The sequence below is a fragment of the Coregonus lavaretus genome (assembly GCF_964263955.1).
Source record: "Coregonus lavaretus genome assembly, chromosome: 1".
Taxonomy (NCBI): domain Eukaryota; kingdom Metazoa; phylum Chordata; class Actinopteri; order Salmoniformes; family Salmonidae; genus Coregonus; species Coregonus lavaretus.
The window spans coordinates 16,445,713-16,464,416 of NC_139988.1; the positions used below are offsets into that span (position 1 = coordinate 16,445,713).

Sequence of the window (18,704 nt, forward strand, 5' to 3'; positions counted from 1 at the left end):
GACCGCTGCCATAAGTGAATAGGGCCGCTGCCGTAGGTAAATAAGTACGCTGCCGTAAGTAAATAAGACCACTGCCGTAACTAAATAAGAACGCTGCCGTAAGTAAATGAGACCACTGCCGTAAGTAAACAAGAATACTGCCGGAAGTAAATAAGACCGCTGCCGTAAGTAAATAAGACCGCTGTCATAAGTCAACAACAATGCTGCCGTAAGTAAATAAGAACACTGCTGTAAATAAATAAGAATGCTGCTATAAGTAAATAAGACCGCTGCCGTAAGTAAATAAGACAGCTGACGTAAGTAAATAAGACGTAAGTAAATAGAACACAGCTGTGTTCAGCTCCTGAGTGGCGCAGTGGTCTAAGGCTCTGCATCGCAGTGCTAACTGTGCCACTAGAGATCCTGGTTCGAATCCAGGCTCTGTCACAGCCGGCCGAGACCGGGAGACTCATGGGCGGCGCACAATTGGCCCAGCGTTGTCCAGGGTAGGGGAGGGAATGGCCGGCAGGGATGTAGCTCAGTTGATAGAGCATGGCGTTTGCAACGCCAGGGTTGTGGGTTCGATTCCCACGGGGGGCCAGTATAAAAAAAATATGTATTCACTAACTGTAAGTCGCTCTGGATAAGAGCGTCTGCTAAATGACTAAAATGTAAATGTAAATGTAAATAAGACCGCTGCCGTATGTAAATAGGACCGCTGCCTTAGGTAAATAAGAACACAGCTGTAAGTAAATAAGACCGCTGCCATAAGTAAATAAGAATGCTGCCGTAAGTAAATAAGACTGCTGCTGTAAGTACATAAGACCGCTGCCGTAAGTCTCCTGAGTGGCGCAGTGGTCTAAGGCACTGCATCGCAGTGCTAACTGTGTCACTAGAGATCCTGGTTCGAATCCAGGCTCTGTCGCAGCCGGCCGCGACCGGGAGACTCATGGGCGGCGCACAATTCGCCCAGCGTCGTCCAGGGTAGGGGAGGGAATGGCCGGCAGGGATGTAGCTCAGTTGATAGAGCATGGCGTTTGCAACGCCAGGGTTGTGGGTTCGACGCCAGGGTTGTGGGTTCGATTCCCACGGGGGGCCAGTATAAAAAAATATGTATTCACTAACTGTAAGTCGCTCTGGATAAGAGCGTCTGCTAAATGACTAAAATGTAAATGTAATGTAAATGTAAGTAAATAAGACCGCTGCCGTGAGTAAATAAGACCGCTGCCGTAAATAAATAACACCGCCACCGTAAGTATGGAAAATGCATGCACTCACTAACTGTAAGTCGCTCTGGATAAGAGCGTCTGCTAAATGACTAATATGTAAATGTAAAATGTAAGTAAATAAGACCGCTGCCGTAAGTAAATAAGACCGCCACCGTAAGTAAATAAGAACGCTGCCGTAAGTAAATAAGAATGCTGCTGTAAGTAAATAAGACAGCTGCTGTAAGCTAATAAGACCGCTGCCGTAAGTAAATAAGACCGCTGCCGTAAGTAAATAAGAACGCTGCTGTAAGTAAATAAGACCGCTGCCGTTAGTAAATAAGACCGCTGACGTAAGTAAACAAGAATGCTGCCGGAAGTAAATAAGAACGCTGCCGTAAGTAAATGAGACCACTGCCGTAAGTAAATAAGAACGCTGCCGTAAGTAAATAAAACCACTGCTGTAAGTAAATAAGACTGCTGCCGTATATAAGAATGCTGCCGGAAGTAAATAAGAACGTTGCCGTAAGTAAATAAGACCGCTGACATAAGTAAACAAGAATGCTGCCGGAAGTAAATAAGAACGTTGCCGTAAGTAAATTATACCGCTGCCGTAAGCAAATAAGACCGCTGCCGTAAGTAAATAAGACCGCTGCCGTAAGTTAAAAAGACCGCTGCCATAAGTGAATAGGACCGCTGCCGTAGGTAAATAAGTACGCTGCCGTAAGTAAATAAGACCGCTGCCGTGAGTAAATAAGACCGCTGCCGGAAGTGAATAAGACCGCTGCGTAAGTAAATCTGCCGGAAGTAAATAAGACCGCTGCCGTGAGTAAATAAGACCGTTGCCGTAAGTAAATAAGATCGCTTTCGTATGTAAATACGACCGCTGCCGTAAGTAAATAAGACCGCTGCCATAGGTAGATAAGACCGCTGCCGTAAGTAAATAAGACCGCTGTCGTAAGTAAACAAGAATGCTGCCGGAAGTAAATAAGACTGCTGCCGTATGTAAATAAGACCGCTGCCGTATGTAAATATAACCACTGCTGTAAGTAAATAAGACCGCTTCTGTATATAAGAACGCTGCTGTAAGTAAATAAGACCGCTGACGTAAGTAAATAGGAACACTGCTGTAAGTAAATAAGACCGCTGACGTAAGTAAATAAGACCACTGCTGTAAGTAAATAAGACTGCTGCCGTATATAAGAATGCTGTTGTAAGTAAATAATACCGCTGCCGTAGGTAAATAAGACCGCTGACGTAAGTAAACAAGAATGCTGCCGGAAGTAAATAAGAATGTTGCCGTAAGTAAATAAGACCGATGCCGGAAGTGAATAAGACAACTGCGTAAGTAAATAAGACGTAAGTAAATAAGACCGCTGCCGTAAGTAAATAAGACCGCTGCCTTAAGTAAATAAGACCACTGCTGTAAGTAAATAAGACTGCTGCCGTATATAAGAATGCTGTTGTAAGTAAATAATACCGCTGCCGTAAGTAAATAAGACCGCTGACGTAAGTAAACAAGAATGCTGCCGGAAGTAAATAAGACCGCTGCCGTGAGTAAATAAGACTGCTGCCGTATATAAGAATGCTGTTGTAAGTAAATAAGACTGCTGACGTAAGTAAATAAGACAGCTGCCGTGAGTAAATAAGACCGCTGCCGTGAGTAAATAAGACTGCTGCCGTATATAAGAATGCTGTTGTAAGTAAATAAGACTGCTGACGTAAGTAAATAAGACAGCTGCCGTGAGTAAATAAGACCGCTGCCGTGAGTAAATAAGACTGCTGCCGTATATAAGAATGCTGTTGTAAGTAAATAAGACTGCTGACGTAAGTAAATAAGACAGCTGCCGTGAGTAAATAAGACCGCTGCCGTAAGTAAAGAAGACCACTGCTGTAAGTAAATAAGACTGCTGCCGTATATAAGAATGCTGTTGTAAGTAAATAAGACCGCTGCCGTAAGTAAATAAGACCGCTGCCGTAAGTGAATAAGACCACTGCTGTAAGTAAATAAGACTGCTGCCGTAAATAAGAATGCTGTTGTAAGTAAATAATACCGCTGCCGTAAGTAAACAAGACCGCTGACGTAAGTAAACAAGAATGCTGCCGTAAGTAAATAAGAACGTTGCCGTAAGTAAATAAGACCGCTGCTGTAAGTAAATAAGACTGCTGCCGTATATAAGAATGCTGTTGTAAGTAAATAATACCGCTGCCGTAAGTAAATAAGACCGCTGACGTAAGTAAACAAGAATGCTGCCGGAAGTAAATAAGAACGTTGCCGTAAGTAAATAAGACCGCTGCCGAAAGTAAATAAGACTGCTGCCGTATATAAGAATGCTGTTGTAAGTAAATAAGACTGCTGACGTAAGTAAATAAGACAGCTGCCGTGAGTAAATAAGACCGCTGCCGTAAGTAAATAAGACCACTGCTGTAAGTAAATAAGACCGCTGACGTAAGTAAACAATAATGCTGCCGGAAGTAAATAAGAATGTTGCTGTAAGTAAATAAGAACGCTGCTGTAAGTAAATTAGACCGCTGCCGGAAGTGAATAAGACTGCTGCGTAAGTAAATAAGACGTAAGTAAATAAGACCGCTGCCGTAAGTAAATAAGACCGGTGCCGTAGGTAAATAAGTACGCTGCCGTAAGTAAATAAGACCGCTGCCGTAAGTAAATAAGACCACTGCTGTAAGTAAATAAGACTGCTGCCGGAAGTAAATAAGAACGTTGCTGTAAGTAAATAAGAACGCTGCTGGAAGTAAATAAGACCGCTGCTGGAAGTGAATAAGACCACTGCGTAAGTAAATAAGTCGTAAGTAAATAAGACCGCTGCCGTAGGTAAATAAAAACGCTGCTGTAAGTAAATAAGATCACTGCCGTAAGTAAATAAGACCGCTGCCGTAAGTAAATAAGACCGGTGCCGTAGGTAAATAAGTACGCTGCCGTAAGTAAATAAGACCGCTGCCGTAAGTAAATAAGACCACTGCTGTAAGTAAATAAGACTGCTGCCGTATATAAGAATGCTGCCGGAAGTAAATAAGAACGTTGCCGTGAGTAAATAAGACCGCTGCCGTAAGTAAATAAGACCGCTGCCGTAAGTAAATAAGACCGCTGCCGTAAGTGAATAAGACCACTGCTGTAAGTAAATAAGACTGCTGCCGTAAATAAGAATGCTGTTGTAAGTAAATAATACTGCTGCCGTAAGTAAATAAGACCGCTGACGTAAGTAAACAAGAATGCTGCCGGAAGTAAATAAGAACGTTGCTGTAAGTAAATAAGAACGCTGCTGTAAGCAAATAAGACCGCTGCCGTAAGTAAATAAGACCACTGCTGTAAGTAAATAAGACTGCTGCCGTATATAAGAATGCTGTTGTAAGTAAATAATACCGCTGCCGTAAGTAAACAATAACGCTGACGTAAGTAAACAATAATGCTGCCGGAAGTAAATAAGAACGTTGCCGTAAGTAAATAAGACCGCTGCCGTAAGTAAATAAGACTGCTGCCGTATATAAGAATAATGTTGTAAGTAAATAAGACTGCTGACGTAAGTAAATAAGACAGCTGCCGTGAGTAAATAAGACCGCTGCCGTAAGTAAAGAAGACCACTGCTGTAAGTAAATAAGACTGCTGCCGTATATAAGAATGCTGTTGTAAGTAAATAAGACCGCTGCCGGAAGTGAATAAGACAACTGCGTAAGTAAATAAGACGTAAGTAAATAAGACCGCTGCCGTAAGTAAATAAGACCGCTGCCTTAAGTAAATAAGACCACTGCTGTAAGTAAATAAGACTGCTGCCGTATATAAGAATGCTGTTGTAAGTAAATAATACCGCTGCCGTAAGTAAATAAGACCGCTGACGTAAGTAAACAAGAATGCCGCCGGAAGTAAATAAGAACGTTGCCGTAAGTAAATAAGACCGCTGCCGTAAGTAAATAAGACTGCTGCCGTATATAAGAATGCTGTTGTAAGTAAATAAGACTGCTGACGTAAGTAAATAAGACAGCTGCCGTGAGTAAATAAGACCGCTGCCGTAAGTAAAGAAGACCACTGCTGTAAGTAAATAAGACTGCTGCCGTATATAAGAATGCTGTTGTAAGTAAATAAGACCGCTGCCGTAAGTAAATAAGACCGCTGCCGTAAGTGAATAAGACCACTGCTGTAAGTAAATAAGACTGCTGCCGTAAATAAGAATGCTGTTGTAAGTAAATAATACCGCTGCCGTAGGTAAACAAGACCGCTGACGTGAGTAAATAAGACCGCTGCCGTAAGTAAAGAAGACCACTGCTGTAAGTAAATAAGACTGCTGCCGTATATGAGAATGCTGTTGTAAGTAAATAAGACCGCTGCCGGAAGTGAATAAGACAACTGCGTAAGTACAGTGGGGAAAAAAAGTATTTAGTCAGCCACCAATTGTGCAAGTTCTCCCACTTAAAAAGATGAGAGAGGCCTGTAATTTTCATCATAGGTACACGTCAACTATGACAGACAAAATGAGGAAAAAAAATCCAGAAAATCACATTGTAGGATTTTTAATGAATTTATTTGCAAATTATGGTGGAAAATAAGTATTTGGTCAATAACAAAAGTTTCTCAATACTTTGTTATATACCCTTTGTTGGCAATGACACAGGTCAAACGTTTTCTGTAAGTCTTCACAAGGTTTTCACACACTGTTGCTGGTATTTTGGCCCATTCCTCCATGCAGATCTCCTCTAGAGCAGTGATGTTTTGGGGCTGTCGCTGGGCAACACGGACTTTCAACTCCCTCCAAAGATTTTCTATGGGGTTGAGATCTGGAGACTCCAGGACCTTGAAATGCTTCTTACGAAGCCACTCCTTCGTTGCCCGGGCGGTGTGTTTGGGATCATTGTCATGCTGAAAGACCCAGCCACGTTTCATCTTCAATGCCCTTGCTGATGGAAGGAGGTTTTCACTCAAAATCTCACGATACATGGCCCTATTCATTCTTTCCTTTACACGGATCAGTCGTCCTGGTCCCGTTGCAGAAAAACAGCCCCAAAGTATGATGTTTTCACTCCCATGCTTCACAGTAGGTATGGTGTTCTGTGGATGCAACTCAGCATTCTTTGTCCTCCAAACACGACGAGTTGAGTTTTTACCAAAAAGTTCTATTTTGGTTTCATCTGACCATATGACATTCTCCCAATCCTCTTCTGGATGCACTCTAGCAAACTTCAGACGGGCCTGGACATGTACTGGCTTAAGCAGGGGGACACGTCTAGCACTGCAGGATTTGAGTCCCTGGCGGCGTAGTGTGTTACTGATGGTAGGCTTTGTTACTTTGGTCCCAGCTCTCTGCAGGTCATTCACTAGGTCCCCCCGTGTGGTTCTGGGATTTTTGCTCACCGTTCTTGTGATCATTTTGACCCCACGGGGTGAGATCTTGCGTGGAGCCCCAGATTGAGGGAGATTATCAGTGGTCTTGTATGTCTTCCATTTCCTAATAATTGCTCCCACAGTTGATTTCTTCAAACCAAGCTGCTTACCTATTGCAGATTCAGTCTTCCCAGCCTGGTGCAGGTCTACAATTTTGTTTCTGGTGTCCTTTGACAGCTCTTTGGTCTTGGCCATAGTGGAGTTTGGAGTGTGACTGTTTGAGGTTGTGGACAGGTGTCTTTTATACTGATAACAAGTTCAAACAGGTGCCATTAATACAGGTAACGAGTGGAGGACAGAGGAGCCTCTTAAAGAAGAAGTTACAGGTCTGTGAGAGCCAGAAATCTTGCTTGTTTGTAGGTGACCAAATACTTATTTTCCACCATAATTTGCAAATAAATTCATTAAAAATCCTACAATGTGATTTTCTGGATTTTTTTCCCTCCATTTGTCTGTCATAGTTGACGTGTACCTATGATGAAAATTACAGGCCTCTCTCATCTTTTTAAGTGGGAGAACTTGCACAATTGGTGGCTGACTAAATACTTTTTTTCCCCACTGTAAATAAGACGTAAGTAAATAAGACCGCTGCCGTAAGTAAATAAGACCGCTGCCTTAAGTAAATAAGACCACTGCTGTAAGTAAATAAGACTGCTGCCGTATATAAGAATGCTGTTGTAAGTAAATAATACCGCTGCCGTAAGTAAATAAGACCGCTGACGTAAGTAAACAAGAATGCTGCCGGAAGTAAATAAGAACGTTGCCGTAAGTAAATAAGACCGCTGCCGTAAGTAAATAAGACTGCTGCCGTATATAAGAATGCTGTTGTAAGTAAATAAGACTGCTGACATAAGTAAATAAGACAGCTGCCGTGAGTAAATAAGACCGCTGCCGTAAGTAAAGAAGACCACTGCTGTAAGTAAATAAGACTGCTGCCGTATATAAGAATGCTGTTGTAAGTAAATAAGACCGCTGCCGTAAGTAAATAAGACCGCTGCCGTAAGTGAATAATACCACTGCTGTAAGTAAATAAGACTGCTGCCGTAAATAAGAATGCTGTTGTAAGTAAATAATACCGCTGCCGTAAGTAAACAAGACCGCTGACGTAAGTAAACAAGAATGCTGCCGTAAGTAAATAAGAACGTTGCCGTAAGTAAATAAGACCGCTGCCGTAAGTAAATAAGACCGCTGCCGTAAGTAAATAAGACCACTGCTGTAAGTAAATAAGACTGCTGGCGTATATAAGAATGCTGTTGTAAGTAAATAATACCGCTGCCGTAAGTAAATAAGACCGCTGACGTAAGCAAACAAGAATGCTGCCGGAAGTAAATAAGAACGTTGCCGTAAGTAAATAAGACTGCTGCCGTATATAAGAATGCTGTTGTAAGTAAATAAGACCGCTGCCGGAAGTGAATAAGACAACTGCGTAAGTAAATAAGACGTAAGTAAATAAGACCGCTGCCGTAAGTAAATAAGACCGCTGCCTTAAGTAAATAAGACCACTGCTGTAAGTAAATAAGACTGCTGCCGTATATAAGAATGCTGTTGTAAGTAAATAATACCGCTGCCGTAAGTAAATAAGACCGCTGACGTAAGTAAACAAGAATGCTGCCGGAAGTAAATAAGAACGTTGCCGTAAGTAAATAAGACCGCTGCCGTAAGTAAATAAGACTGCTGCCGTATATAAGAATGCTGTTGTAAGTAAATAAGACTGCTCACGTAAGTAAATAAGACAGCTGCCGTGAGTAAATAAGACCGCTGCCGTAAGTAAAGAAGACCACTGCTGTAAGTAAATAAGACTGCTGCCGTATATAAGAATGCTGTTGTAAGTAAATAAGACCGCTGCCGTAAGTAAATAAGACCACTGCCGTAAGTGAATAAGACCACTGCTGTAAGTAAATAAGACTGCTGCCGTAAATAAGAATGCTGTTGTAAGTAAATAATACCGCTGCCGTAAGTAAACAAGACCGCTGACGTGAGTAAATAAGACCGCTGCCGTAAGTAAAGAAGACCACTGCTGTAAGTAAATAAGACTGCTGCCGTATATAAGAATGCTGTTGTAAGTAAATAAGACCGCTGCCGGAAGTGAATAAGACAACTGCGTAAGTAAATAAGACGTACGTAAATAAGACCGCTGACGTAAGTAAATAAGACCGCTGCCTTAAGTAAATAAGACCACTGCTGTAAGTAAATAAGACTGCTGCCGTATATAAGAATGCTGTTGTAAGTAAATAATACCGCTGCCGTAAGTAAATAAGACCGCTGACGTAAGTAAACAAGAATGCTGCCGGAAGTAAATAAGAACGTTGCCGTAAGTAAATAAGACCGCTGCCGTAAGTAAATAAGACTGCTGCCGTATATAAGAATGCTGTTGTAAGTAAATAAGACTGCTGACGTAAGTAAATAAGACAGCTGCCGTGAGTAAATAAGACCGCTGCCGTAAGTAAAGAAGACCACTGCTGTAAGTAAATAAGACTGCTGCCGTATATAAGAATGCTGTTGTAAGTAAATAAGACCGCTGCCGTAAGTAAATAAGACCGCTGCCGTAAGTGAATAAGACCGCTGCCGTAAGTGAATAAGACCACTGCTGTAAGTAAATAAGACTGCTGCCGTAAATAAGAATGCTGTTGTAAGTAAATAATACCGCTGCCGTAAGTAAACAAGACCGCTGACGTAAGTAAACAAGAATGCTGCCGTAAGTAAATAAGAACGTTGCCGTAAGTAAATAAGACCGCTGCCGTAAGTAAATAAGACCGCTGCCGTAAGTAAATAAGACCACTGCTGTAAGTAAATAAGACTGCTGGCGTATATAAGAATGCTGTTGTAAGTAAATAATACCGCTGCCGTAAGTAAATAAGACCGCTGACGTAAGTAAACAAGAATGCTGCCGGAAGTAAATAAGAACGTTGCCGTAAGTAAATAAGACCGCTGCCGTGAGTAAATAAGACCGCTGCCGTGAATAAATAAGACCGCTGCCGTAAGTAAATAAGACTGCTGACGAATGTTAATATGACCGTTGCCGTAAGTAAATAAGATCGCTGTCGTATGTAAATAGGACCGCTGCCGTAAGTAAATAAGACCGCTGCCATAGGTAGATAAGACCGCTGCCGTAAGTAAATAAGACCGCTGCTGTAAGTAAATAGGACCGCTGCCGTAAGTAAATTTGACCGCTGCCGTGAGTAAATAAGACCGCTACCGTAAGTAAATAACACCGCTGCCGTAAGTATGAAAAATGTATACACTCACTAACTGTAAGTCGCTCTGGATAAGAGCGTCTGCTAAATGACTAAAATGTAAATGTCAAATGTAAGTAAATAGGACCGCTGCCGTAAGTAAATAAGACTGCCGCCGTAAGTAAATAAGACCGCTGCCGTAAGTAATTAAGACCGCTGCCGTAAGTAAATAGGGCTGCCGCCGTAAGTAAATAAAACCGCTGCCGTATGTAAATAGGACCGCTGCCTTAGGTAAATAAGAACACAGCTGTAAGTAAATAAGACCGCTGCCATAAGTAAATAAGAACGCTGCCGTAAGTAAATAACACCGTTGCTGTAAGTAAATATGACCGCTGCCGTAAGTAAATAAGACCGCTGCCGTGAGTAAAAAAGACCGCTGCCTTAAGTAGATAAGACCGCTGTCATATGTGAATATGACCATTGCCATAAGTAAATAAGATCGCTGTCGTATGTAAATAACACCACTGCCGTAAGTAGATGAGACCGCTGCCGTAAGTAAATAAGACCGCTGCCGTAAGTAAATAAGACCGCTGCCGGAAGTAAATAAGTCCGCTGCCGTAAGTAAATAGGGCCGCTGCCGTAGGTAAATAAGAATGCAGCAATAAGTAAATAATACCGCTGGCGTAAGTAAATAAGACTGCTGTCGTAAGTAAATAAGACCGCTGCCGTAGGTAAATAAGACCGCTGCCTTAGGTAAATAAGAACACTGCTGTAAGTAAATAATAAGACCGCTGCCGTAAGTAAATAAGAACGCTGCTGTAAGTAAATAAGAACGCTGCTGTAAGTAAATAAGACCGCTGCCGGAAGTAAATAAGACCGCTGACGTAAGTAAACAAGAACGCTGCCTGAAGTGAATAAGACCGCTGCGTAAGTAAATAAGACGTAAGTAAATAAGACCGCTGTCGTAAGTAAAGAAGACCGCTGCCGTAGGTAAATAAAACCGCTGCTGTAAGTAAATAAGAACTCCGCCGTAAGTAAATAAGAACGCTGCCGTAAGTAAATAAGACCGCTGCCGTAAGTAAATAGGACCGCTGCCTTAGATAAATAAGAATACAGCTGTAAGTAAATAAGACCGCTGCCATAAGTAAATAAGAACGCTGCCCTAAGTAAATAAGACCGCTGCTGTAAGTAAATAGGACTGCTGCCGTAAGTAAATAACACCGCTGCCGTGAGTAAATAAGATCGCTGCCGTAAATAAATAACACCGCTGCCGTGAGTATGAAAAATGTATACACTCACTAACTGTAAGTCGCTCTGGATAAGAGCGTCTGCTAAATGACTAAAATGTAAATGTCAAATGTAAGTAAATAAGACCACTGCCGTAAGTAAATAAAACAGCTGCTGTATGTAAATAGGACCGCTGTCTATGTGCCCTTAAGGAAGGCACTTAACCCTATTTGCTCCTGTAAGTCGCTCTGGATAAGAGCGTCTGCTAAATGACAAAAATGTTTTAAAAAATGTAAGTAAATAAGACCGCTGCCGTAAGTAAATAAGACCGCTGTCGTAGGTAATTAAGGCTGCTGCTGTAAGTAAATAAGACCGCTTTCGTAATTAAATAAGACCGCTGCTGTAAGTAAATAAGACTGCTGCCGTAAGTAAATAAGATGTAAGTAGATAAGACCGCTGCCGTAAGTAAATAAGACCGCTGCCGTAGGTAAATAAGGCTGCTGCTGTAAGTAAATAAGACCGCTTTCGTAAGTAAATAAGACCGCTGCCATAAGTAAATAAGACCGCTGCCGTAGGTAAATAAGGCTGCTGCTGTAAGTAAATAAGACCGCTTTCGTAAGTAAATAAGACCGCTGCCATAAGTAAATAAGACCGCTGTCGTAAGTAAACAAGAACGCTGCCGGAAGTAAATAAGACTGCTGCCGTAAGTAAATAAGGCAGTGTTCAGTGCTCTGCAGAAGTCTCTGTAGAAGTCTCTGTATAAGTCTCTGTATAAGTCTCAGACTGACGCTTGATGAGGCTCCTGGGAGTCGGATGGGAATATGAATATGAGGACTGGATAAATCCTCCCATCAGACAGACAAAGCTCTTTCCTTTCTGCTTGCTGTCTCGTTCACTCTTTCCCTCTTACTCTGTTCTCTCTACTGTATCTCTCTCTCCCCTACCTCTCTCGCTCTCTCTCTTTCGGTCTCGCTCCCCTACCTCTCTCGGTCTCGATCTCTGTGTCTCTCTCGGTCTCTCTCTCTCTCTCTCTCGGCTCTCTCTCTTTCGGTCTCTCTCTCTCTGTCTCTCTCTCTCTCCCCTACCTCTCTTTGTCTCTCTCTCCGTCTCTCTCTCTCCGTCTCTCTCTCGTCTCTCTCTCTGTCTCTCTCTCTCTCTTGGTCTCGCTCTCTCTGTCTCTCTCTCGGCCTCTCTCTCGGCCTCTCTCTCTGTCTCTCTCTCCGTCTCTCTCTCTCGCTCTCTCTCGGTCTCTCTCTCTTACTCAGCTCCTTCTCCCTCGCTTAATCAAGTAAGATGGAGAGGCAATTAACGTCAATCTCTGCTACAGTTTCAGGGTGGTTCCAAATGAGTGCTTTCTCTTTTTGTTTTTTTACTGTCATTAATCCACAAGACAAAAGTCACTACCATACCGGCCATGTACTGACACTACAACACATCAATATTACCAATGGGTCATTATATTGTCCCATGCTTTCTGGGTTATGATATAAGACATGTGTATTGTAAAGTGAGAACAGCTGTCCATAGGTGTGTAATATGTCACCACAAGTGACATAAGTAATATTTGAGAGTTAGTGATGTATAACCACAATGGTCAAATGTCTTGACTTATTCTAATGAGGCCATGTTGGTACGAAAGCCCTCTAACATTACCCCATGTTGTGTCTCTTCAGAGGGAGGTCAGATTAACAACAACATGGATCCAGGTCCCACCATGGGCCAGCCACACCCCTACCCTGTTCTGAGCCAGCAACGACCTGGGAAGGAACTCAACAAGTACGCCTCGCTCAAGCTCGTAGGTGAGTGTCTGCTCTATCAGCTTTGTCCTGCTTTGTGTCTGTAGAGGCCTGGGTTCCACTAAGTAAGTTAGCCTTGTTCCAAACAGAATGGCCCAATGACTAAGCTTGATCAAATACCATTTCTATATAATATGCCATTTAGCAGACGCTTTTATCCAAAGCGACTTACAGTCATGTGTGCATACATTTTTACGTATGGGTGGTCCTGGGGATCGAACCCACTACCCTGGCGTTACAAGCGCCATGCTCTACCAATTGAGCTACAGAGGTACACATAACATTTCATAAAGGATTTCTGTATATTGCCCACTTTCGCTGGAACTAAAGACCGATGGGTGTGATGGATTCCATCTTCCATAGTGCCCTTCGTTTTGTTACAGGTGACAGTTTTGATACTCATCACTGCATCCTGTATCAAAAGGTTGGCTGGACTTCTCTAAAGACCCGTAGATCTCTACATTACTCCCTTTCTGTTTACAAGGCCCTACTTCATAAACTTCCATCTTATCTAACTTTTCTGTTGAAGTATAGACACCTGAGTTGCCTAACCCGTTCACAGGATTGGTTAACTCGAGGTTCCTAGGGGCTCCACCAAGCTGGGTAAATCTGCTTTTAGTTTTAATGCACTGTAGTGCTGTAACAAAATTGAAAATACGTTTAATCTTAATGTTCTGGTGCCGTTCGGGTAGTTTAGAGTATTGATTGGGGAATTATTTGTGGAGGAATGTAACTGTTTTTCTGGGTGATCTGTGATGTTTTACTTGTGCTTCCCATGACTGTGTTTTTGTATTTTAATGTGTAAGTATATTTATATTTTGTGTATATTTGTGTTGTAATGTGTAGCACACATTTGAAAAAGAGACCTAGGTCTCAATATGTCTTCCCTGGTAAAATAAAGGACTAATAAAAAATAATATTAAAGTCTCACAGTCGCACTCAAAAGCAGAATCAACTTGTTTTGACATTGTCATTCTGTACATTCCTTTCACTGATGGCATATTTTATCTGAATAGAGTCTAGACCACTCTATTTTGTTATGTTAATACCATAATACCATACGAGCAAAACAAGTATTCTTCTTTAGTATGCTAAAGGAAGTTCCCCCAGAAACAAAATGATTGGATCCATCTGGCTCTCTGTACTGTATAATCATAGTCGCTACCTCTGGAATAACACAACATCCCGGGAATGCAGAATACCCACACCTCTCAATGAGATGTTAAATGTAGGAGAAAGCTAATAATTTTAAACGCAATTCCCAATCCATCACTTCACTATTCAGTCCCTGACTCATTTTCAGCTTGGGAAACAGATTGCTGTGATTGTTTACACAAAGGCGGGAGGGAGTAGAGAAGAGGAAGTGTTTTTCTGTTTCGTGTGAATGTCACACAGTTTATATAACCACTAGCAAATCAAATCAAAGCCATTCAATCTGAGACAATTAAGAATGGGAAATGTTGACAGATTTTCCCATATCTCCTGTGTTTGAGTAATAAAGTGAACCAAATCTATTCAGCTAGGTATTAATGAGGCTATCTGCGTACTGGAGGAGGTCCAACGATACCGGCAAATATTTTAGAGAGATTATATTTGCTTATATCCGCCTCCCCCTCCTCTTTCACCTCCACCTGAGAGAGAGAGAGAGAGAGAGAGAGAGAGAGAGAGAGAGAGAGAGAGAGAGAGAGAGAGAGAGAGAGAGAGAGAGAGAGAGAGAGAGAGAGAGAGAGAGAGAGAGAGAGAGAGAGAGAGAGAGAGAGAGAGAGAGAGAGAGAGAGAGAGAGAGAGAGAGAGAGAGAGAGAGAGAGAGAGAGAGAGAGAGAGAGAGAGAGAGAGAGAGAGAGAGTCTTCATTTGAGCTGTGTTATTGCATTTATCTGAACTTTCACTGAGCATTTTTTCTTCTCTCCTCCATATTGCTCTGGCCTTATTCCACTCGTCACAAGTAGCCTAGATGAAGGAGAGAATTATGAGTCTTAAACTAAACTGTTGTTCTTTGCCTTTGTCAGATTCCCAACAGTAGCTACAGAATCCTCAGGCTGAGAGCTGATGAGCCACAATTCTGCTTATCAATATCTATCTTCACTGTCCCTAAACAAATCTTTGCATAAGGTCACACTATTGGATTTTAAAACCAGACATGGAGAATCTAACTAATAAAAGGGACCCAGTACCCAAAACTTAACCCTGAAGAGGGTTTGGTTATCTCTATCGTTCACTGGTGCAAATTATATTGCATTGCAAATGCATTTGTGTCTCACAACTCCACTGCCACCATGCCATAGAGACTGACAGTTAGGCTATCTCTGATTTGACATTTCTCATATAGTGTTGTAGCCTAATTGGAGTTGACACATCATTTAGTCCGTACAGTCCTGCCACCTCCGCCAAGCATCCACATTTAAATTGTTTCTGTCTGTGGCCTTTTGTGATGGAGGAACTTACTCTGTCTGTCTGTAGTCGTTCTGTTTCTCATCACGTTTCCCTGTGAATGTGTGTGTGCCGTTGAGCTGACTGCCGCTAAATTGATTTACCTGTCGCCTGACTGAGTTTGATCCCAGAGGCGGTCTACTTGCAGCCAGCCAGGCAGGCAGGCAGACGCGAGGCGAGCTCACCGTTCACAGCGCCTCGCCATGCTCGCTGGAAGGAAGGCAGAGTGATAAGCTAGATGTATAGTTACAGAGCAAACTCCCCTACTGTGTTAACTCTATCTTCAAGGACGTGAAAAGCAACGGGCCATCAAACATAACCTGAGAGTCACACTAAGATGCTCAACAGCTAAGGATAAAGAGTAATGACTGAACCGGGGAACGTGAATCACCCGGTAAAAAGGACACATTTCTCAGTGATTAGAGAGATTTGCTGACATGAACGGCAGAGAAATGAATGAGGGGAATTAAATGTGACTGCACTCAGCAAGGAAATCTGCTGGAGTGATGTAGGCTAGCTGGAGGGCACAGGTTTTGGGAAACAGGGAGCCTCTGAGGCAGACCTAGACATCTCTCACCTGCCTAGAAGCGTCCTCATATCAATTGATGGTTGTTTCCCTGATCAGCCAGTCCAATTTAAATTCCCCCCATTTATTTATCTACGTGGAAATAGTAGCCTGCAGTCTCTGTATGCTATCACAGCCAAAAAACAAGGTTTGATCTAAGGCAGTATGTGTTACATTGAGGGTTGGACCGTTACAAAAAAACACATGATTTCAAATGTGAAATCATGTTTTTGGAACACGTTACGTGTGACATTTTACGTACATATTTGATACACATGACTACATTGTGCATGTTTATTTATACAGTAATTATTATTCAAAGTGTCTTCACCTGGGATTTGAACTCACAACCTCTTGGTTCACGGCATTCCGATCTTTCTGCTACGCCACCACGTCTGTAGCCTGGGTACCAGCCTCTTTAGATAATCCACTCCCTCTACTCCATGTCTGTACAAAAGGCAATGGCAAGGAGTGGAATGTTAGCTAAATGGTACTCAGACTACCACGTCTGTGTCAATGACTGATTTCACCTGTTTTCCTACACTTTGGACTTCAAAGTAAAAAATACACTTAGATTAGAAAATAATAATATGCCCCACCAACATTAGACAACTATACAGAAAACCCTCAAATTGCTGAAATAAGTCAATGAAATCAATGATGAGAGAATAGTCAGAATAACTGATAACTAAAATAGCAGTCAGATGGTACTCTGTTGCTAAGTGCAGAGATGTATTATAGGTAAGGAATGCTACAGACTTTGTGGTGCAGCAGAAATCTCAGCGCACTTCAAATCCTGAGGTTATGAGTTAAAATCCCAGATGGGGTCATATTTTAGCTGAACATCTTACCACTGTCACATGTGAAGTGTTCCAAAAACACGTTTTCATATGTGAAATTTACATTTTAGTAATTTAGCAGATGCTCTTATCCAGAGCGACTTACAGGAGCAATTAGGGTTAAGTGCCTTGCTCAAGGGCACTTCGACAGATCTTTTCACCTAGTCGGCTCAGGGGTTCGAACCATCGATCTTTCGGTTACTGGACTAACGCTCTTAAGCGCTAGGCTATCTGCCACCTTCACATGTGAAGTGTTCTAAAAACACATATTCCACATGTGAAATTGTGATTTTTCCATAAGGGGGATTCTAGCAACCTGAATTTCTTGCTACGCCACCAGGTTTGTCGCCAAGACAGAGATCGGCCACAGATTTATTGGCAAGAATACATTTCTGCACTGCTAAAAGTTGCCCAGACTCAAGTCAATAATTGTGTGATTATCTGACAACACCAACGAAAAAGTAGCAGTGCTCAGGGACACTTGACATTAAGTGTGCATAAATGCTCTGGGGATTTGAACTTGCAACCTTTTGGTCTGGAGTGCATTAATGTCTCAGCAGGGCCACCAGATACTTGTTTTTTTATCAAGAACTTACTGTATATCCATCCACATACTCTCAAAAATAAGAGTACGGTTACTGTACAATGTTGTACCCTGGTTTACAAAATGGTCAAAGGTACACATAGGAACTCGCATCGTACTGGTCGGTAGCTGGTCAGTGCACATAATCTAGTATAATGGGACATTTTTCTACCCAATATATTCAATATAAGGTACAATCATTACTGCACTTTGAAATGTAGGTGGGGCAATGTACTGGTGGGGCTCATTAGCATATTTGAGGGCATGGTCTAAAATATTTAGTATTTGTGCCAGTGGAAATGTTGTACCAGTTTAAGAAGTTTATTGTTATGCTGATGTAGGTTGAGCCCCACTTTTAATGCTGTCAGTTCTGCAATCTTTGTAGGAACTTGTGACATCGAGAGATGCACTGTTAAGATGTTACTGTGCATTTTCCAGTAGCTTAATTGCTGCTAGTTCACAGAAAGTTAATGTTTAATATTCAATAACTTACTTTCAACTAGCTGCAAGTGGGTAATTGTACCATTCACAGTAATTTACTGTAGCTAATCTGTCACACTCACTGACCTGATGGTGTAGCATGGAAGTGAATATTACAAAGACATGGTGACAAGCTATAAATGAAATATGTTATGGCTGTTTGGTATCTCATGCACTTATGTCAGCCTTTAACAATCACGCCGGAATACCATAACTACTAGAATGGTCATGAAGTTCATTCTGACGTTGATATTTCAATTGTGTAAATATTCCATAATAAATTGCTAAATTAATGCATTTATTGTGTTAGAATAATTCATAAGAAACCTCAGGACACCAAATGTAAATTTGACAACAGTTGCCTGCCCAGCTGGCCCATCCAAACTACACCTAAACTATATTGAAACTAATTTCACACATATAATAATAGATGTGGCATAATGAACAGACTAAATTGACAATAGTCTGATGGGTGACAATCTTATCAATTGTCAGATCCTTCTACAGAGGTCCTTGCAGGCCAGACGTTTTGATTGCTATACCCTATCAGAAAGAGCAGATTCTAAGGTTTCTAATGAACCTATTTTTGCCAAACAATTGTACAAATTGCTTGGATGGTCGCTGTTTCAAAATAAAAATAAATCCTAGAATAACCGTGGCTCTGTGCTCATTCCTCATGTGAGTAGGCTACTGGTGACAATCAGCAATAGCCATTTGGGAAAAATATCCTTTCAATTCTCTTCTGTTATATTCTTACTGTACAATATACTGTATGTGTGTTGACTGCGGTAGGGCAGGGCCTGTGATGTCTGCTAAATGAACAAGTTCATTTTATTGGCATGGCACAGCCATTGATTGGCATGGCCCAGCCATAGCCTCAGTTACTAAGCACAGATAAATACAACTCAAAACATGCTATTCTGTTCTTTTGAAATAAATGGTCTCGTATCCTGTTTGTTAGGACCTTCCTAAAACGAAATATGAATGGATTTCTTTATGATTGTATTAACACTAGAAAGGCAGACACCATCATAAT

The 18,704-nt window shown here is 41.7% G+C and overlaps 1 protein-coding gene across 1 annotated transcript in view; it reads left to right on the forward strand.

The window, feature by feature from the left end:
* Nucleotides 1-18,704, forward strand: part of LOC311123278 (protein shisa-9A-like) — a gene marked incomplete at both ends in the record, with an annotated part of 101,258 nt that overhangs the window by 76,118 nt on the left and 6,436 nt on the right. Inside the window, one exon of the mRNA XM_084158161.1 lies at nt 12,650-12,775. Within this exon, the coding sequence (XP_084014287.1) occupies nt 12,650-12,775 (126 nt within the window). The remainder of the gene's footprint in view (nt 1-12,649; nt 12,776-18,704) is intronic.